Source organism: Lycorma delicatula, chromosome 2 (genome assembly GCF_047948215.1).
Source record: "Lycorma delicatula isolate Av1 chromosome 2, ASM4794821v1, whole genome shotgun sequence".
In the NCBI taxonomy this organism is placed as follows: Eukaryota; Metazoa; Arthropoda; class Insecta; order Hemiptera; family Fulgoridae; genus Lycorma; species Lycorma delicatula.
The window spans coordinates 173,225,328-173,248,554 of NC_134456.1; the positions used below are offsets into that span (position 1 = coordinate 173,225,328).

A 23,227-nucleotide genomic window follows, 5' to 3' on the forward strand; every position below is an offset into this window, starting at 1 on the left:
CAATTATAGAATGATTACATTTGCTTTGCAATCTGTTGGAAACTGAGGCATCCAATAAGGTTGCAAATTATCAGAAGCCAGAAAATCTTCATTAAACATAATTGAATTTACTTTGTAACGTTTGGGTAGAAAACTGTTAAGGCAGGTAATATTGAAACTATCTAATTAGATGATACTTTAAAATATTTTTTTTTTAAGGAGCATTAATGATGACAGAAAATTAACTGTGAACAAATTAAATTATAAATATTTTAAAATTTAATTATTTAATTATAATTACGGGATTATTTTTACATTTAAATTAATTATTATAACAAGGTAACATCCACGCCAGTAGTTAAAAATTAAAACATCTTTTCTCAAATTTTATGAAAAATTAAACAAAACATTTTCTCAAAATAAAATTTATTTAAAAAAAATTCTTAATAAAAGCATTTTTAAAAATAAAATTACAAAATAGGCTTAGGAAAAAACCACAGAAAATTATTTACACAAATTAGATTATCTACATGGAAAACTGTAAATGAAACTTGATTGAAGAAAAATTGTTTTGGAAATTATGGAAATTAACTTAAATTTCCATAAAGAATTACAAGAAGAAACGCTAAGTAAACAGTGTAGTTTAATGTTAGTTTCTCCCCTGAACCAAATATCATCCTTTTGTACATTAACATGTTAAGCACAAAGAAATTCAGTTTGTATTCAGCAAAATTCACATAGCAATATAATGAACATTACCTTCAAGAAAAGCAAAATTGACTGACAGACCTTGTACTTAAAATGTTTTAAGTATGTCACACCCATAATAAAGATTGGTTTTGGGCAGATTACACAAAACCCCCTTTTTTAAGAAAAATATAGATTAACCCCCCACCCAGAAAGACACATAGTACTAGTTGTTTGTAATTTAACAAACTCAATTTTAATTTAAACAAAGTGTTCTTATTAAAATTGCTCGTAATTAGTTTTTTATTACTTCTTGTAGCACTCAAAATCATTCAAAAATAAATTGCAATACAATCAATAAATATTTGAGTTCTGGATTTAGAAATTACTGCATTCTTTTATATTAACTCATGCAATTCCATTAAACGTTTCTCTATTATACGTCCGTGTGAAACACTCCAAATTTTGTAAACGTTTTTCCTGTAAACATCCTAATAAGTAACTAACTTTTTCCGTTGTACCAGACTGACTTTTTCGTTTTCGAACCAATGATTTTTCTGTTATATTCCAAGTAGCAGCCATTTCAGTCAAGAGTGATTATTATTGGCGACGAAAATACTGGTATGTTTTGTTTTGGTAAAATGAATATAATCCATATATATAGTAATGAAAAGAAATCTTTCTTAAAAGGTATCAAATGGTGTTTGAAAAAAAAATTATATATATATATATATATATTTATATATATATATATATATATATATATATATATTTAAGTAAATTACAACGGTTGTAAAAGTATGGTCGTTTACCACAACAAAAAATAGTCGTTTAAATCACTATTACAAGTTAACCAATCTTTTTATAATATATAATAATAATATAATTATTCTCTATTAAAAAAAAAACATTTAATTCGCTTATTAGCAAATTCGTCTCAGTATTGTTGTAGTAATTCGTCTTGTATTGTTAGCGACAACTTATTAGATCACAAAACAATAACGCAAGAAAATGGCTTAAAACATATTTAAAAATATTGAAATACATTTTTAAAAAAAAAGACAAAACTTTAATTAACAAATGAATATTTTGATATCCAATTAAAAATCGAACAATAAAACATGCCTGCTAAAGTAAAAAATAAATACTTTCTACTAATACAGAATACCCGTTTGAAATCTCAAACGGATAAATAAAATTCCGAATAAAAGATTTGAAAAATATTTTCATAATGAGAAGTTTTTCCCAATATTTTAATCTCGATATTTATTTATTAATTTAGAATAAACTCAAATTTACTGAAATATATTCCATGCAGAACAAGTACAATTAGGTAAAACTTTTAAGTTTGATAAGCTGGAAATGAGTATATATTTTTTGTATTGAAGGAATTAATAATAAAAAATACTAGTCACGGGACTCCCAGTAAGCCACTTGGACACCCGACGCGTTCGTTTTCTTCGTGATTCTGAGAAAATTAAATATTTTTCATGACTGTGAGAATATTCTTTAAAGAAAAATGAATTAGTCATTTTACTTAATTATATTTCTGTTGGCATGATAACAAAATTATAATGAAGTAAAAGTATTAATTTTTGTTTCTTTAAGGAATATCATTAATGTATTAACCCCCAAGGGGGCTAGGACCTTGATCTATGGCTTAAACCCTTCCCTGAGATACGACGAATGTATTCTGAAAATTTGAAAATAATCGGTCAGTTGGTTCTCGCGTGATGCTGTTCAACAAACTTTTATACATAAAAGATAAATGTAAATTTTCATGAATAAATTAACAGTTTTTGTTTACGAACGATTAAAAAAATTAATTTTTAGTTTTATATAAAATTTATTTTACAAAAACAAAAACTTTCAAACATTTGAAATCCCATTGTAAAGAGATTTTAACAGATGAATTATTAAATATTAAAATCTAATGGAATTATTAAATAAAATGAACGGAAAATATAATTACTCAGATTCTTTATAAAAACAGTAAAAAAATAAATGTTAACTTCAACACTGATTGACAAAAATTTTACTGCGACAGAATTTAAAAACAAATAAAAAAGGTTGAAGAATATTTTTTGTCAATAGACCATCAATTCACACATGCATTCCAACATACATATGGAATTTTATAAAAATACTTTAAGTGGTTTTTAAAATATTCAAACAAACTTAATTGTAAAGCGTACTGAATAATATTTTTGGTCAGTTTGTATGTCCTCTTATCCCCATGATATTTTTCCAATAAATTCATAACGTTTTAAGCTATAAAAAAAATTTTGCATCGAAACATGCCTACTTAATTTTCAATACCTAAAAGTTTTAGTATAAAAAAACACAAAGTTTTAAAACATTGAATCCTAAACGTAAACCAGTAAATGAAGTGAATTCATTTTTAATAATCACTTTTTACCACTGTTCCCAGTCTTACAAATACAAATATTTAATTAAAACTTTTATTTAAATTGCGGAAAGTAAAATGTTAAACTGGATTTTTCTTGTACACATAAAAATTATAATAAAACAGAAAACAATACATATACCTGTTAATAAAGAATTTCAAATTGTCATGTGAACGGTATGAGACGGTCAAATACCCTACAAGAAACGACATAAACCAACAAAACTTTGTTAGCGAAATAAAGGTTCTTGATGAAAGTATCTAGCTGTTGCCACAGTTCAACAAATGTTGCATATCTTTTTGATAAGATGTTTCTCTAACATAGTTAACTAATTTACAACTAGCGACTAGAAGATTACAGTGGAAAAATGTATTATTATAATGCACATGAATTTATATTGAAATCTAATTACTTTAATTATTCCAAAGTAATTATGCAACTAATAAGTTACTACACAGATGCTTGCAAGAAGTCGATAAGAAACCTCGTGAAAATTTATGAAAGTTAAAAATGTTCAGGAAAACTAAGAATTTGTGGGCCTCTACTAGGAAACTAAGAATTTATAGGTAGATTTTCTTCAAAGAAAGTTCACTACGTTCAAAATAATTCCACTAAAGTCAACTTTATTCAATTCTTTTTTTTTCTTTAAAAAAAAGGGGGGGAAGGAAACCGGAAATAAAAATCATAATTTTTTTCCTAACAAATTTAAGTATTTTTCTTTGTTGCAAATTTCCAAAAAATTTCAGAAAAATTACAACTTCACCTAGGAGTTCATTCGTAAATATGAAATTATAATAAATTATTTACTAATATATTTTTAATTTCTATTATCTAACAGGTATAATATTTTTTGTAATTTTTTTTTCTTAATAAGATTCTTTTTTACATTATTATATTATCGTGGTTTTTGTCTTTTACACCAAGTAAAAATTAGTCGAACAAACGTCGACAAAAAAAATTAATTTTTTTCAAGTAGAATGCTAATTACTCTTAATAATAATTAATTCTCAAAAAAAACAAACTGAACAACAATAATCCCAAAACTTATAACTGCACTTATTAGAAATTATTATACTTTACTTGAATTTATATAAAAAGAAACGAAAATACGGTTTCAGTATACCAGTAAATAAGCATTACTGTAATCATTTTACAATGCCCAATTTCCCCACTGTATTATCATTCTCTAAAGAACAGCTAGTTATTACACCAATTAAATTTAAAAAATAGAATTTACACATATATAAAGTTTAATGATTTTATTTTTAACTTTTGAAAAAAGCACTTTGGATACGAATCGACTTCGAGCTGTATTTGATCATCTTCTGAGCAGTTTGGTCATATTAATTGATCAGTTACACCTTATAACGCATAATTTAGATGTAAACACAGTTCAATACTAAGTACAACTTTGTTCTAAGACTGAAATCAACCATACTCGAAAGTATTTTATGCAACCTGCTGTTTGTTTTCTCAGGTTGATCGATTAATATTGTTATTTGAAGAGTTTTCTTCACTACGCGGCCCGTAATCTGCTGTGGTTTTTGTTCGCGATTGTCTGAAAAAGTGGTACCTAGTTACGTCTCTGGACCTCCATCATGCCAGGAAATATTGTTAATTAGATCTGGATAATAAAATAGCAAATGGGATACAATATCGAGAAACGGTCAGCGTTTGAATATAACTGGCCCAGTCAAATTTAAGTCTCACAGGAAAAGGTAAACGTCATCTACGCCATTTTAACATTATCTTATAAATTTAATTTCATATATATATATATATATATATATATATATATATATATATATATATATATATATAATCTAACATTACAACCACTGTATTAAATAATTATTATATAATATTTATACTACCAAATATTGCTTATAAAAAGTAAGAACACTTACTTCTATTTGTCTGAAGTACATTCAGAGTATCAGCTCCATCATCAGCAGACTTATTTAAAAAAATATACATATTTAAAATATGAAAATTAAAATATTACTTTTAAAATGATATCTAATCAAAATTAAAGATATCAGCATGTATATACTGTTGTCATATTTAAAAACTTTATATATCCAACACGGTACGATATAGAAATCACACCGTGATCAATTCGTTCCCCATGACGGATATAAGATGTTTTTAAATACTTCTGACTATATATAATATTTTAAAAGTAATATTTTTAATTTCCATATTTTAATTTTGAAAATTTAATAAATTAATTTGTCGATGTTTGATGCTCTGAAAGTACTTCAGACAAGTAGGTAAGTGTTCCTACTTTCTATGAACTACATTAGCTGATATAAATATTATTATAATACGCCTGCGCGCGCGCAAATATGTATACGGTTAATTAAAAAAAAAAAAACAATTATAAACCAATTAAAATCTTACCATATGATTTTTATCATATTAAAAATTTTATAAGCAAAGCAAATACGGTTGAAAAATATCTGAAAATTTAAAAACGGATCTAACAGGTAATTTAAAAAGGATTAAAAACAAAAGTCTAATGAATAAAAACTTGAAAAATTACCGCTCTGATAAAAAGTAACGTTACAAATAAAATAACTCAATAATGACTATAACAATGGAACAAAGTAAGCTGAAATTCGTAATTTAAATCGTTCAAGAATCAACGCAATACAAAACTCAATAAAATTATTAATAATTTTTTTTTTGTATTGATTTCTCTATTCTTTTGCAATATATACTAGTAGTGTTATTCGTGTTTTAAATGCATTAAACAAAATAAACCGAATGAAAAATACATTTTAAAATATCATAAACCCGATTTTATCGAAAAAACCTTTCACAGTTAATTCACTTTTTGTCATATGAAATAAATTAATACCTAAAATTGTCAGAGTAAAAAGTTCCCCAAAGAATACCATTTACGTTCAGATATTTATCAATACTGATATGCGTTTAGTACAAATATGTGCAATATAATATTTATGTTATAAAGCTATAAATAACATCTCCGTTTTTATGAAACAAAAAACAATACAATCTTAACTGTAGATAAAAAATTATCTTTTATTTTGCTTCTACAAAAAAAAAAAAAAACTAAATTAAGCCTCTAAAAATTTATATTCCATTACAGTTTCAGAAGTCTCCTTTAAAATATTAAAAATATTCCGTGATCAAGAAAACTGTAAACAAAAATTGTTTACATGCCTCTAAAAATACTTTAACGCTTTTTATACGCTTCGCGAATGATTTAATGAAGAAACGTTTTTTATGATAATATTTTTTTCCTATTTCGCTTTACCGCCAGGTAATACAACAGAGGATGACATGTATGAGTGTAAATGAAGTGTAGTTTTGTATAGTCTCTGTTCGATCATTCCTGAGATGTGTGGTTAACTGAAACCCAACCACAAAAGAATACCGGTACCCACGATCTAGTATTCAAATCGGTATAAAAGCTTTTACTAGAACTTGAATACTGGAACTTTCGTTTTCCAAATCAGCTGATTTGAGAAGGCGCGTACACCACTAGACCAACCCGGTGCGTTTTTTATGATAATCTGTGAACTATAAAAGTAACTCAGGACTGTAGAAATTAAATTGCAATCACTGCATAAATATCTAATAAAATACTAGAATAAATGCACATTTTCAATAGATAATTACTTAGAAACTCAGACAGGCTACAAATGAAAATTATTTTAATTCAATTAAAATTAAATAAATAATTTAATTAATTTGGTATAGGATAAAGAGTTTTTTTTGTCTTCTTTTGTAGCAATCATGGGTAATTTTTTCAATATTTTAACAATATGTTACATTATTTTTCAATAAATAACATTATTATTATATTTTTAAAATTAGCTTTTGTAAAAAGGTAAAAAATTTATATTTCATTCAATGCGTACTTTTCAATCGATTTAAATTGAGTTACCATTTGCCTGATTGTTAGTCCATATACATAATATTTTACACTTTTTTATTTTGTAAAATAACATCTTAACGGTTCGTGCTGCCGCGTCGGAGTTTTTAATTACTAACAGTAACTAACAGAAAATTTGCCTAATTTCAACATTTAAATATTACAATCGGGACATAAAAACCGCAAGCAAACATATTCAAACGGTAATAAGTATTAAAAGAATAAATACAGAATAGAAAAATATTGCCGACCTCTACAGAATAGTATATTATCATCTCAGCCTTTCATTCGTAAAATCTAGACTTTCAATTCTACCCCTTCTGTTCCCATCATAATATTTGATAGTGAAAGTGGATTAAATGCTTCTTGAATTTTATTTCAGCAAACGTTAGCGTTAAATAGTTTTAAATTATATTCATGTTACAACGAACATTCCTGTACGTCTTGATAGATTGTAAGGACCATGCAAATGTGAAGATAAATCGACTAAGAATACATAATCGGCTACAATTTAATTTTTCAGTTTAAGCTGTTTATCTCAGGTCAATCCACTCGGTCATCTCACTTAAAACATTTACGTTATAAAACTAATAATGATTTTTTTTCTCAATATAATATGGTTTCACTACATTATTTTATTACTGAAAAACACTTTATAATTAAATATTTTTTTATTAAATATAAACTTTTATAATGTGCTTTCTTTACTTCTTTATTTTTAATTTTTAGAAACAGTCGCCTATATATTTAGAGATTAGTCTGGAATATTTACCAAGTTATAGAACTTACCACCCAATAATGAAATAATTTAATTTAAATATAGGATTATATATAGTAAAATACGTATACATTTACTGAAATTTCTCTGAATAAATCAGTTTGAAGCTCATCGATTTACAATTTAACAAAATAAAAAGTACTGTAAAAACAAGTCAAGCTTTCCATTCAAATCTTACTCGTTTAAAGCTAACTAAAAAATTGTACTACATGGATAATGTAACCAGCCTAAAACCTTTATCAAAGTTTAGTAAATACATTCAGATTAAAACCCGGAGGATCTAAAATTGTAAGCAATTAGTTCATATACATAAACAGGCGCATTTTCATTCTAAATTATGTAGTAAAAAATGTTTTTCTTTTTTCCGTTTCATTTGTTACTTCCTTGTTCGTGTTACAAGTAAAGGAAGTATTGTGATCGCAAAAATTTTCGGTTTTCATATTTCAATGGAAATATCCATTTTGATTAGTTTCGGCGTGGCGCCTGTACGTACGTACGTATGTATCTCGCATAACTCGAAAACTATTAGCCGTAGAGTGTTGAAATGTTGGATTTAGGATTGTTGTAACATCTAGTTGTGCACCTCCTCTTTTGATGGCAATTGACTGAACCAAAAGTGTCAAAAATCAAAAATATTTGGATTTTGGACTTTTTCTTAACTGCAGTAATAAACCCTCATTGAGAGTTTTTCACTGATATATACATATTTGATATATAGTAATTTTCATTGGTTCCAGAGTTATAGCCAAAGAAAATTTAATTAATGAAATATTTGTATCTTACAAGCCGAAGGGATGTCGGTTCGAATCCGATTTCATCTCCTTTTTTTAACTTTTTTTTATTTAAATATATTGATTTATTAATAATTATTAACCTCCGATTGTAAAAAAAAATTACAATAAATAATAATTCAATAATAGCAATAAAAAAATATGAAAAAATATCAGAAGTGATTAATGAAATAAAATTTGAAGAACTTTTTCTTTAAAAAAAATGTGTATATGTAATTTAATAGGCGTACAAGGAAATCGTATAGTACCCACATCGGATTTTCGTATAAATTCACTAATTATACTTTTTTCATTACCGACTGTGTTTGTTAGTATGTTTTTGATCAAGTACTAAAGCTGCATTAAAAAAATTATATTATTTATACCAGCAACAATTTCATTTGTATGTAGTAGTTTTATTCCTAAAAGCAGTATCTATATAAAAGTATAGAATTATATATTATTAATCATAACCGAGGGTAGTGATAATGTAACAATGAGACTATTACTAGTATTGGTAAGGCTATAGTTAAGCTACTCTCGCCCTAAATTCACCATAATTGGTTATTCTTACTTCAAATAAACTGTCTTCAACTTTAGATAAAATTTAATTCCAACATAATTTTCCATTATCATTTCAAATTCAAAAATACTATATTTTACTTAATTAAAAATAATATCCCCTGCATCTTTTTGCTACTAATTCTACAACGGTATAACCAGCCTTAAAAAAAAATTGTTTCTTCATTATTGTTAGAAACTGAAAAATTTGGGAAATAAAACGTGATAACTAATGTTACACATAATTACAGACAGTATTTATAGAAAATAAAAAACAACTGTATGATAAACTAACAAGTCTTACTTATTCTACAAATAATATATACTACTCTAATACGAGATATTTTAATGAGATTTTAAGTTTAAAACAATACAATTAATTTAGATAAATGTTTATTCATAGATATGCTACAATTTAACTTTAAATGCTAAATGTTTACTTTAAATGTAAGCCTATAATTAATTTCACTTGTATGAATGTCAATTATGAGAAAATATACAATAGAAAAAGCTCTACTGTGAAAATCCCTGATATTACAGTTATTCCGTACTATTTTTTTCCTATTCATTAATTAGACTGGTCATAAAATTCAGAAATAAATGTATGTAAACCTAAATCTACTTTTAAGACTGATTTTAAAATAAATCAATCAACCTTTCTCTATCGCCCTCAGATTTTTAAATACGACTCTTTAAAAATCGATAGGAAAATTTTAACTTTGATCTCAATATAATAATTATAAGTAATGACGGTATAATCTGCAGAATTACTTTTGAATTAATTTTTTGTTAATAATTAACATTCCAGAAGTGACTAAAATAAATAACATCTAAATTTGTACTTGTAACATAATTAACTTTGATTTCAGTTGGTTTCTTTTTTTTTAGGGGTAGAAAATTAAGGTTTTCAAAATACGATAAACTGCATTACATTTTACATTATGTAAGTGGGAATTCAAACAAAAAATAAAACTGAAAAAATAATTTAATTGACGCACAAAATACAGGGTATACATAATATATACATACATAGAGAGAGAGAGAGAGATTGACTGAGTGAGAGGAGCAAATAGGAACATTGACATTTTTATGCAATTACCAATCCAATAACATTTCCTTTCGAAATATTAAAATGAGGAGTTTTTACTCATTTAGAAAACGAATATAACAACGTATCTTTCTCTGGAGAGAATAATACACTCTCACACATACTTTAGTGAACGAGTAAAATGTTTACTTAGACTGGATAGAGAAAGTTAATTAAAATAAAATTGTTCCTGAATGAAATGGCTATGAAAATACAGAAAAAGCCTTAGAAAAACGAATAAGGCATGTATACTGCCTTCCATAATCTGATGATCGATTGGTTGTTGATATGATTAAAAATATCGTAGAAGACGAAGGAATCAAAAAATATATAAAAGTAGCAGATGCCATTTGTATTTTTTTTTTATTTTGGTACGATAATCAATCGACATTTCGGGTAAGTGTCAATTAACAATGAAGTTTTTACCAAAAAAGGAAGAGTTAGACTCGTAAGGTATACCTAAGCATAATGCAATTTTCTGTTGACAACATACCTACTAAGTACGTGTCAATAGAAAATTGCAAAATTGAAACCAAAATAAAAATATTGAATAACAATAAAGATCAAGTAAGCATTACGGTCTGGTAAAATGTTATGATGTATGTAAAATTTGGTTTTAAGAAAAGTGGAATAATTACACCAATACTGGAAGCATTTAATTTTGAGCAGAAAGAGCAGTAAAAATTAAAATTGTTAATAATACTCAATACTGTTAATACTGTTAATTTTTCAATACAATTCGTCTTTTAGAAGTCTGTAACAAACTAAAAACAAACGACTAATTTTAATTTGGCCTCGACATCAAAATTCAAACTTTGGTAAACACAGTATTATTTTTATACGTCTCATGCGTTTAATTTGAAGTCGTTTACTTTATCTTTATAAAACTATTAAACTTTATCTTTATAAAATTATAATATTATTGTTGTTCATTAAAAAATTAAAATTTTAATATCCTAATTTATTAATACGAACTAAATAATTATCAAAATTACATAAACTAGGAAAAGAAACTGACGTAGTAGTTTACTTACCCTTCATTAGTTTTTCTTAGCTTTATGAGAAAATAACTGCATCATTAAACCATACTTTGATTTGGTAATGTTATACGTAAATTCAAAAATAAATGATAATAAAAATTATTTCATCTTGTTTAAACCCCGTTGTAAGTTAAAACATCGGTACGGTGAAGGGTGGAGAAGATTCCGTTTAAAGTTAGATATTATAAAAGGAACGAAAAAAAACAGCAAAATTAATTATTATAAAGACCATTTAGAAAGGGGAAGTGAAATATTACATTTAAATTCCGGAATTTAAAAGCATTAACAAACAAACGAGCGTTGTATTTTACAAACGCTAATCTTTACATACAGTTTCCTTGCTAATACTATTAGTATTAAATTCACTATATTCTGCATAATACAAGAAAAAAAAGCGAAAATTCTTCATTACTTGGATAATTTACATAAATCTGTAGTTTATTATAATTTTTTACAATCCTTAAAGAATGGTGAATGTAAAAGGCAAAAAGAAGCTAAACGAAAACATTTCACAGCAAATATTTTCATATTTAAAATTTTAAATATCTGCATTAAACAGATATTTTGTAGCATAATCAAACAAATATGCAAAATCTTTGAACAAATAATATATTCTAATACGGTGAAATTTTATGTAACACTTAATACTTCATATTAAACACAGAATATGTTTAAAAATAAACATAGTTAATACTGTGTTGTATAACATAACAGTTAAAAGTTAAACACATTACTTTAACCATTATAAAGTATAATAAAATTGTAGCAATGTGTAAATTCCCGTTTATAACTTATTTCTAAATTTATTTAAATTGCAACTATTCGTTACATCTTTACTTGGTCAATGGAAAAAATTACAAGCGATATTTAAAGGAAAGGAACTAGCTACACCCTATAACTCCTCCATGATGACGTCAATTTAATGAAGCCCAAGTTTGTAAGAAAGTTGATGGTAGTTTTTGATTAATCAATTTCAACCTCAAAATCAGGAAATTGAAAAAATATGTTTTATTTTATATATACTAGGACGTATCCATTGCAAAATATTATACCATCAACATGCAAATTCTTTTGAAAAAGAAGGTACAATTGATTTTTGCATTATTAGAGCCTCATGTAATATTCTTTGATAAATACGGTTTCATATTTAATTAGTATTAGAAAAAAATACTAAATATAATACTAAATAATTACAATATAATATTAAATATAAAATATTTAATTAGTATTAGAAAATTTGAATCTTTAGGTGAAGAATCTTTTCATTAGCCAATAAAACTAATCCCTGTGGAGAGGTGTTTTGACCATCCAGAAGTGAAGGTTGGTGCATCTTGATGAGGCACGGAAGACACCGATGGGGGCACCAGAACGGGGCTAAGCTATGGTGGGGCAATCTGCTTCCACGTCACTACGGGTGTAACTATGAGGTAATGCTGAGAAGTGATGCCGGTTACCCCGGGGTGGTTAATAAGGATAAAAGAAAAGCCAATAAAACTAAAATACGGGTTGAAGAAAAACAGTAGAGTACTGCGTAAATAATACAAATTTTATCGGGGAAAATATTTTAGCGCAAAATACATTTTCTTGTTTGTAAGTTATTTACAATATACAAAAGTAATATGAACTGGGAAAAAACGGTTTTTACGGCAATACAGTTTTGCAAAAAAACATTTTTACAATAAGAATCATTAAATTTTCTAACAAGAGTAGAGATTTGTTAAACTGTTACATTAAAATTTAGTTTTAAATAATATGTAGTTCAATCACAATAAAATTTGATTAAACTCATGGTTTTTATCAAATGATTCAAAGTTGTTTTTTTGTCGGAGTATTTTTTTTATATAATAGCAATGTTTTTATTTTTACATGAAATTTCATTCCAATATAACTAACTAAAAAGTGATAAAAAAATTCACACGCTATTTTGTTTCAGTCAATCTAGGAAAAAATTTAATAACGGTTAAGAAGAATCAAAATATTACTTTTTAATCTGAATTAGCCAATAAAATGCTACAGTGAAACTACAATATAACATTTTATGTCTGTCTGTATTATTTACTAAAATTAAGTATACTTAATACAAGTAAATATGAATAACAAAAATAAACTATTTGCAAAAATATAATGGAATACGATTTGGGAAAATTCTATTCATTATAAATTATTTCTTTTTTTTTAATTGTACTATTTTGCTATATTTTACTTTAAAAAGAGTATTTTTTTTTTCGAATTAATACGTTTATTTAAAAAAAACTTACGAAACATGATAATTGAGAATAACAGATGCACAATAAAAGCAAAAATTTTCGCGCAGTATTTATAGTAAAAAATAACAATACATAGGTCTGCTATTAGAGTAAATCAAATAAATAATTTCACGCAAAAAGTGTCTACTAACACCGAATATTCCTGCATTTTTAACCAAAAAAATAATTACTCAGATTATTAATTTTATTTACTTAAAACCCAAAAATTTATATGCAACCAAAATCATGAAAAATTTTTATTTTTAATTTTAATAAAGAACAACATTACAAATAACGTAATCAATTTGATTTTTTTTTATTTACTATTCTCCATTATCAAGAGGTTATCAAATTAATTCATCCAATTTTAGATGACAGTAAAATAATTTTTTAGAATATACATGGGTTGAAAAAAATTAGCATATTCTAAAACGTTTAACAAATTGTTGAGGATTAACCATCAAATTAAATTAATCGTATTGAAAAAACTTTAATCAACTAAATAAATTATTAAAAATATATTACATGCTAATAAAACATTCATAACATAAATAAACAAGATACTTAATAATAGTAATTAATTGGTACAGTCAACCGCTACTAGTAAATAATATTACATCATAATCATGATTAACAAGTCTAAAGTCGCTAATGACTTTAATTGTTGATGCGACTACAAATAAAAGTATAACAAAAAAACAAGTCTACACAAATGTTTAAAAGTAACTAAAACTGCCGAGACAATCCATTGACGAAAACAAATATGAATAAAATACCGAAGCATAAAATAAATAATCCGATGTTATTTCACCATCATCCGTTATGGATTAGGCACATTGGCCTGTTTCGAATCCATCGCTTTCTTGCGCGTCCTACATCCTTCATCCCTTCAGTTTGTACCTCAATACTTGTGACGGAAGTCTACAAAGCGGCATACGCATCAAATGGTCAATCCATTTGTTACGATATTCTTTTAACGTACCCAATAGTGGCATCACGCTTAGCTGTCTTCTTATCTCCTCATTCCTTATTCGGTCTACTCGAGTACATCCTTTGACCGCTCTCAAAAACCTCATCTCAGCAGCCTGAATACCTGACTCATCCCGACTCCGTAAAACCCACACTTCTCTACCATAAGTAAGAATAGGCATGGCCATTGTTTTGTAGAATCTTAACAGAATCTCCCGTCTGGCCTGTTTCCCTAACGTACTGCGTATTAAACCACAGACCCCAAATCGGCTAAGCTTCTTATAGACATCTGTATTTCTGTTTTATGATAGATCACAACCAAGATAATTAAAAACTCGTACTTGCTCCAAGATTTACCTTTCCAAGATTATTTTCGAGCGTAGTGGCCATTTAAAAGCCATAATCATTGATTTCGCAGGCGAGTTTTTCATGCCCAGTTACTTGTTTGATTTGATGTTATATCATTTTAACGCAATTTAAATTCTTCACAATAATTAGCTTGAAATATAATTCATTTTGAAGATAATAAATGGTGATAATTAAATTAAAATCATAATATACATCATAAACACAAATTAAATTTTAAGGGAAAATATTTTTAAAACAATGGAATAAAATACAGTATATTAAAAAATATTTCCAAACACTGAAATATTTTCAATAAACTAATAAGCGGTACTCCTCCAATTAATACTCATTTATTAAGCGGAAGGAAACTCATTAAATATCGTAACATAATCTTTACAAATTTGCCGAAACTCTTGTCTCCAGAGATTTTTTTTTCTAAAATACGTTAACAATATATATAATTTTTCACTAAAATACTTACTGATGAACTTCAAATAATATTGAAAAAAAGACTTATTTTTGCACTATTAATTAAAATACATTGAACAATTGTAATATATATATATTTATTTTAAAAAAATACGTAATTAAAATACGTACGCATAATTAATGCCTTTTTTGTCAATAAACCAGAGCTTTTTTCCTACCTTAATAATTTAAGTTATGCCCCGACACAAAAACAGTTTTTTTTTTTGTTAAAAAAAAGAAATAAATAAAATTAAAAAACTAAGTAAATCCAACGACGGAGTCACGGAAATTGGTATAAAAATAAACCTCCAAAGGAGTTATTTTAATTTTCGTTTTATTGAACGTTTCTATTAAAAAAAAAGAAAAAAAAATTGTGGGTGTAAATTAGAATGAGTCATCGGAAAGAGAACAAATTAAACCTTTTTTCTATTTCAATTTAATAAATTTCAAATAAATATTTTAAGTATAATAAATAAGTAATAAAATGTTCTACTAAAGGATAGTTATCTAGATATCGGGATGACAGTCAGTTTAAATAGATTAATAACAAAAATAGATAAATAAAGTTTAATGTGTTTATAAAATTGCTTTTAAGAAGATATGAAAGTAAATCTTACACAACGTGATTTAGTAAGAAGCTAAATAATTACAACGAAATAAATAAAATATAACGCATTCTCTGCTTAATATTTCTGTATATTTAATAATATTGTCATTTTAATCAATTTAAAACCTACAATCGTTCTCAAAGTACAGTAAATCAACGGTTAAAGAATTTTTCACGAGGGCATGGCGGTTCACGGGTTTTATTCGAACATCGGTATATATCGTAATCGTACGTATCTTTTTGCTAATTTTAACAAATATATTAATTCTACTTTTATTACATTAATTTTTTTTCCTATCTTAATAAATACAGGTTTAGAAAATAGTGCAGACATTTTTTATTAATAAAATTTATAATAGTTTTAAATAAATAGTAGTTAATAATAACAGTTTTATTAAAAAATAATTATTTTCAATAAATAGTTTTTAATTGGAATTAGCATCAGCAATATAATTTCAAAAATGTCAATTATCAATTTTAGAGAAATTTTTGCATTTTAATCAAAAATATAGTAAATAAGATCATATCGGTTGGTTCCATTTTCGGCTTTTAGTTACTCTATTTTGGTAGTGTAATGGTACCCAAATTTAGATTGTGTTAAGGAAAGGTTGTTGGAAAATATATATATGCACACGCAGGTATTTACGTAAAACAATTAAAGATTTATTTAGTAAACTGAAATGAAATATTTATGACCAGTTATTTTTTTTAGAATAATTACAGAATTTTTTGAATAGAATAATATATGTAACACAAAAGCTTAAAAAAAGAGTATATTTATAGTAAAAAATTCTGTATTAAATGTATGGTTATCACGACTTGTACATTTACAGCAGTAATAAAATGTGGAGATTATATAAAACGGCAGGGTAAGTTCATTTAATACCAGTTTTATTATTTAACCATAACAACACCACATTAAAGTGTGTGTGTTACTCATGTAAATTTACTTCTTATAGACTAGTTAGATTATGTATTCCAATGTTAATTGACACCAATATTTCGTTTAATAATCAAATACCTACGAATAAACAGCAGATAAATAATTATTACAGGAACTGGACAGGTTTAATGACTGCATTATAATTATTTGTAAATACGACGAATTAAGACACATTTTTTCTACAAATTAAGCAATAAATTTTATAGTTAACACATGAAAAACTTCAAATTTTTTACCTGATACTAGCTGAAATTCCAGCAGTGTAGTCATTGATAGAATCAACAATATGGACTGCAACGGCTTCGGCGTCCCCATTTTGATACCACTATAAAAAAATTAGTTCAAATAATTAACTAAAATTATTGAAATTTAACAAACAGTATCTTTTATAAATGATAAAAACAAACAGTTTTATTTGTACTTAAATTTTTCATTCACAGTTTATAGAGTAAAATTAACATCTGATGTAAAATAATGTAATAAATTTAGTACGACAGATTGATTTGTAAATATCACGTCAATAAGCGAAAGAGAGGAGCACGACTCCCCACCAATACCAACTACAACGACGGTGCGTAGCACACTGATAGACAAGCTGAACCTCACAGTTCATTTTCAACAATACTGTTCTAGCTGCGCAACACGCGTGCGCAATAGACATACATCTCTCTCTTCACCTGTTAACTTATCAGCCGGCGAAACCGAGGCTTGCCATCAAGTTAACAGACACTTCACCATACAGTTAGCTATTGGAAATTGGTGCAAAATACGTCAACTAAATACTCGTTAGTTTGCGAATACGGGTAGAATTTTTCTACTGTAAATCTCTACCTAAATAAACTTATTAGATACAATGTCTGCATTGAATAATTCATATTAATCTAATTTAATTACGTGTGTGGCGTGTACATATACATACAGAGTCGAAGAATATGTTTGAGTGGTATGTATGTTTTGTTTATCTCCCTGTAACTGTAACTTGTGAATGGCCGCGGTGAATTTCGTAGACTACCATCAAACAATACGACTTAATAGACAAAATTATAGCCGGTAACCAGTGCCCCAGCTTCTTCAAGACAGAAATTAATCTTCTACAAAAATTAATTGAAACTAATTAATATTGTTTCTATTGTTGTATGAAATACATACAAAATCTAATTCTAATTAAAAATTTAATTGTAAAATATTCACTATCGGTAAATACTAAGGAAATGGTATATGAAAAAATTTAAATAAAAGAGATTAACCAATTTAAAAAAAAAAAAAATATTGAAGATAATAAAAATCAATTAACAAATAATACAAAACACGAGTGATTTTGACTTTTATAGAATAAAATTTAAAAATACACTCTGTTATCCCTTTAAACAATCACAATCGTAGTGTAAAAACAACTTAAAAACATTTATGCCTAAACTCAGACCGCTATCCTAACGAAATGAACGTCCCTTATCCGATCGGATAAGAAAAATAAATAGATTTATCTCTAGAAAATTAAAATAGTATGATTCTGAAACCAAATACATTTTCTCCAAATAAATTTTAGGAGAAAGATAATTCTATATGACAAAATTTCGCAAAAAAATATTTTTTTATAAATTTAAGATTCTAATGGTTATTGATACCTTAAACCATTAAGACTTAGGGTCATTACTGATAATTCAGTTTTCCAATTTCTAATTCCTGATTATTATTACGGACAGTTTTTAAGATCTTTGTTCTAATAAAATAATTTTATGACTACCTTCGAGGCTACCGCCGATTTTCTTTTATATTTAGAATTCTAGTTTCAATCTTTCTTTTAGTTTTGATTATTCTAAATTCTTTAGACATCAAACTTTAAAAGCCTGCTTTTTTGTGCGTTTAGTTTTGTATTTAACATCTGTGAGGATAGGCACCATCAATTTGGTGCTTTATACATATCCTAGTTTGTGGCTTCCCTCAACGCATATAAACACTAACGTACTAGAGGCATTAATCAGCATTTTCTTTTCTCTGAAAGTAATGATGTTACACATTCCTGTGGTGAACAGAGTCAAAGTGTACCTTATAAAATACATACATATCCTGCATTTCGGTGAGGTTGACATAATGATATCGAACAGCGTGCTTGACTCAATGAAAAATGAAACGGGAAATAAATTAATTTTTCTCCTTCCTTAGTAAGCCTGGTATTTACCTTAGTGTCTGTTCTTGATTATAAGTATGTTATTTCAAAAGTGATTTATATCTCACATCAAGTCGCCCGCCTATAACAGTTTCAGTTATGGCACCTGACAAAGGTTCAAATTAAATTAATATAAATTATTACAATATTTAGGTTTACTAACTACCTGTAACATTTTTGAACATTCATGAATAAGTTATCAAACTTCTTCACATCTCTTATAAGTTATTTCGGCTACATGATAATTAACTGCGTTATGATTTACGGTTTGATTTAGTATTTGTAAACCTGCTTAGACATTTACAAGCAAATCAAAATATTTCAAATTAGCCATAATAGTTTCTTTTGTCATAATTAAAATAACTTTTTTTAATTAATAGATGATTTTTTTAATATAATTTTGTAAATATCGACTGTAGAGTGGGACTTTTTAAATTATCTATTTGTTTTATCATAAAATTAATTTTTGTAAATCATACTATTATTAATTATTTCATTAAATCTGTCTTATAATAAATTTCTTCTTAATCAATCCTCTCGCTCTCTCTCTCTCTCTCTCTCTCTCTCTCTCTCACTCTCTCTCTCTCTCTCTCTCCCTCGCTCTCTCTCTCTCTCTCTATCTATCTATCTATCTATCTATCTATCTATCTATCTTTCACATACATATTATTAATTTAATTAAAATCCAAATTAACTTTGATTGTAATCTTGTAACCTATTTAACGGAAAAATTAGAAATACATTTTTTCCGATCCTTTGTCATTTTACCATTAATTCACGTTACTTTTCAATTATATTAACATTATATATTTATTATATTGTAGGAACCTCATAAATATGAAATAAACTTTAATAAACGTGTCTCTTGTCATTGAACAAAACTCATATTATAAATTTTAATATAACGTTGCTCGATTTAACCAAACAAATATCTTATTTTAATACTTTACAAAACAAAAAATACTTTGCTTATGAAGGTTATTAAACAGCCTCTTTTTAATTACTTTATTACAGAAATACCTTTTTGTAGCTTTATTGTTTTTTGCCATATTTTAAAAAATAAGTAAAGGCATGTTTAGTTATTTCAAAGATTTTATTTACCTTTTAGGATTAAAATTGTTAAATATTTCAGTTTATTATTTTTTTTTTTTAATAAACTGAGGCAGAGTAAAAAAAACAAAATAATAAAAAGACAAGGTGTATGAAGGTGTTATACTTTAAGCACCAAATTTTGTAATTTACCCTGAGAAGAAGCACATCTACAGAAAAATTAATTATATGTTAGAATACTTAGAAAACCAATTTAAAGATAAAATATCGAATTACATCAAATTTACCAAATTCATAATGTCGAAGTTTACTCACCAAATGTGTTAAATTTCGCACCTGCAGGCATTTACTTATTATGCTGTTGCTTTTATAAACTAATATTAAGTTATTTTCGCAACAATAATTCAAGACAGATTAAAAGTTCGTACTTATATACCGTACACACAAAGTTCATTCAACCCAAGAAAGAATATTGATATTTCACAATAATCTAAAAAGTAACATCATTAAACCGCTAAAAATATGACGCAACACCAATGCGACAAATTTATAGTATCTTTATATAGTAAGGAGAACAGTTTATTCACAAATTTTCTATTCGGTATCAAAAATAAAGCTATTTGATAAAAGGTCTCGTTCCTTTGCTTTAATTTGCTTAAGTCACGAATAGTCAAGAAATGAATTAGTCAAAACTAATTTTCAAAAAAATATCAAATTAGCAATATTCCAAAAATAATTAACAGTGAAATATTGTGGAATTTTTAAAATCTACTGGACAGTTCATCATAATTAAACATTTTTTATAATCAGATATACAAAAATGAAGTAACTTTGCAATTTTGTACATGTAAAATTTGTTAGAATGATTACAGTAATTACAAACATTATTTTTCTAATCTAAGGTTACACCGCACATTGCACAGAGTATATTTTAATACATTTTTCCATCTCTTATAATACTAAACCAAAGTGAAGAAGATTAAGCCGATGTTTATTAAATTGTAGGAATATTTATTTAGACCCTCCCCAGCTCACACACACACTCATAAGAGAAATATATAATATAATTATATATATATATATATATATATATATATATATAAAAAATAATTATTTAGATTTTTTACCTGAATCACGCGAAAGTAGTTGAACTTAAAAGAAAACAGTGCATGAGTAATAATTGCACTGAAACCTAGTATGCTTTAAGCTATTTTTTTAGCCCCCTCTCTTCGAGGAGAATTAATTTTTGTTGTATTCAGTAGTTGACCAAATAAAAGGTTAAAAGTTTTCTTAACCATATCCATTATTATTGATCTGAATAGTGTTCTTGGTGAAACTATTCAAGACGGAGTAGCTCAAAATTAAATCGCTTACCTATTAAGCGATTTCAAATAAATAAAACCACTTTCAAAAAACGTATAAAAAGGGAAAACTTCTATTAAATTCTTCTTTCAATTTTGAAGTCCACACGACCTAATAGCCGTGAGATAGATACCGACTAAAATCAAAAGTTAAATAGGTAAAAAAAAAATTGTAATTTTTGAAGTCTATTTTATTTGTTTCTTACTGATTTTGTTTAGTTTTACTTCTATATAAAAATCTGATGTTGAAAACACATGACTTCCTTGTACGGCTATTAAAATACATACACACATTTTTTTTTAAAATGAAAAGGACATAAAGTTTTATTTCATTAGTAAATTATTGTTTATTCTATTTTTTTTTTTTTTTTTTTTTTTTTTTTTTTTTTATTAACAGCAGTTAATACTATTAATAATTAATAAATATATTAACATTAAAAAAAAAGCAGATGAAGTCGGATTCAAACCGAGTGCCTTTCCGTTGTAAGATCCAAATATTTCATTAATTAAAATTTTATTTGGCTATAACTCTGGAACTAATGAAAATAACTACTACTAATGAAGTATCGTTGAAATGCTGTCAATGAGGGCTTATTACCGCAGTTAATAAAAAATCATACATCCATTTTTTTTTGATTTTGGACACTTTTGGTCCAGTCGATTGCAATCAAAAGGGAAGTTACACAACTAAATGTTACAGAAGTCCTAAATCCAAAATTTCAACATCCTACGGCTAATTTTAGTTATGCAAGATACATACGTATATACGTCACGCCGAAACTAGTCAAAATGGATTCAGGGATGGTCGAAATCTGAAATTTTTCGAGATCATAATACTTCCTTTACTTCGTACAAGGAAGTAAAAAATGGATCGACATAAAAAAATGATACTCTGGAAAAAAAATCATAGCAAAATTATAAAAATTTAGCGGTTTGAAAAAATAAGAAATTTATCCAAGGGAAACGAATTAAGCAAAACCAACTAGCATGTGATAAGGTTGTCTGGAATTTGTGAAGTATGTATATGTATAATTATGTTTGTTTATTACATTTTTTTGAAAAGGGAAAATACTTTACAACACGTGCAATATAACTGCTCAAGACTAATTATTATTAACGTCTAACAAAAGCTTTTTAAATCATCATTCTGACCTTAGAGTGTCAAGTAAAAAATAAATTTCCACGATTTCGTAGGAAGAAACTTGTGGGACCACCAGAATTCTGCCGATACTTCTTCTACCGATATATTTGATAAAAAAATAAATAAATAGTTTTTTTAAATCTCTATTATAATGTTTGAATTACGTGGCTGGAACCTGTATCATAAAGAGGATAATTATGATACAGATGTTTATTATGAAACAGGTATTCGTCCAGTCAAAAATTTGCTTTTTTCAACCTCTGAAAAATCAGAAGCAAGTGTATCAGCTTTTAACATTAATTTGTCAGCTTTTTACTTTGATTTTAATCCGACTTAGTTATCAAGCAGAGATTAATAATTCACCGATAGGTAACGAAGTTTATATATTACACTGTTTATGCTTTTGTTAATTATGTTGGATTCTGAGGAAGAAATATTTTTAACATCGATCGATATTAAACAAAAAGCAGAACTTATGACTAATAACCTATTGCCACACAGAAATGTATTGTTTGTGGTATTTTTTGAAAAATTTTAAAATATTCCATAAACAATGTATTCTATCATTGATTTAAATCAATAATCTCAATATTTTCTCAGCCGTACAAAGAATACGGTATATAAATCTATATAATGGCCATTAGTGCACTCTTGTGAAGTTTACGACACTTGCCAAGGCTCGTGTCATAACTTACTTCGCGTTCGTGCATTAA

The 23,227-nt window shown here is 26.5% G+C and overlaps 1 protein-coding gene across 1 annotated transcript in view; it reads right to left on the reverse strand.

Annotated features, from left to right (window-relative positions):
* Nucleotides 1–17,337, reverse strand: part of LOC142320320 (lachesin-like) — a 732,258-nt gene extending 714,921 nt beyond the window's left edge. Inside the window, exon 1 of the mRNA XM_075358027.1 lies at nt 17,032–17,337. Within this exon, the coding sequence (XP_075214142.1) occupies nt 17,032–17,110 (79 nt within the window). The 5' untranslated portion in view covers nt 17,111–17,337. The remainder of the gene's footprint in view (nt 1–17,031) is intronic.
* Between the last annotated feature and the right edge of the window lie 5,890 nt (nt 17,338–23,227).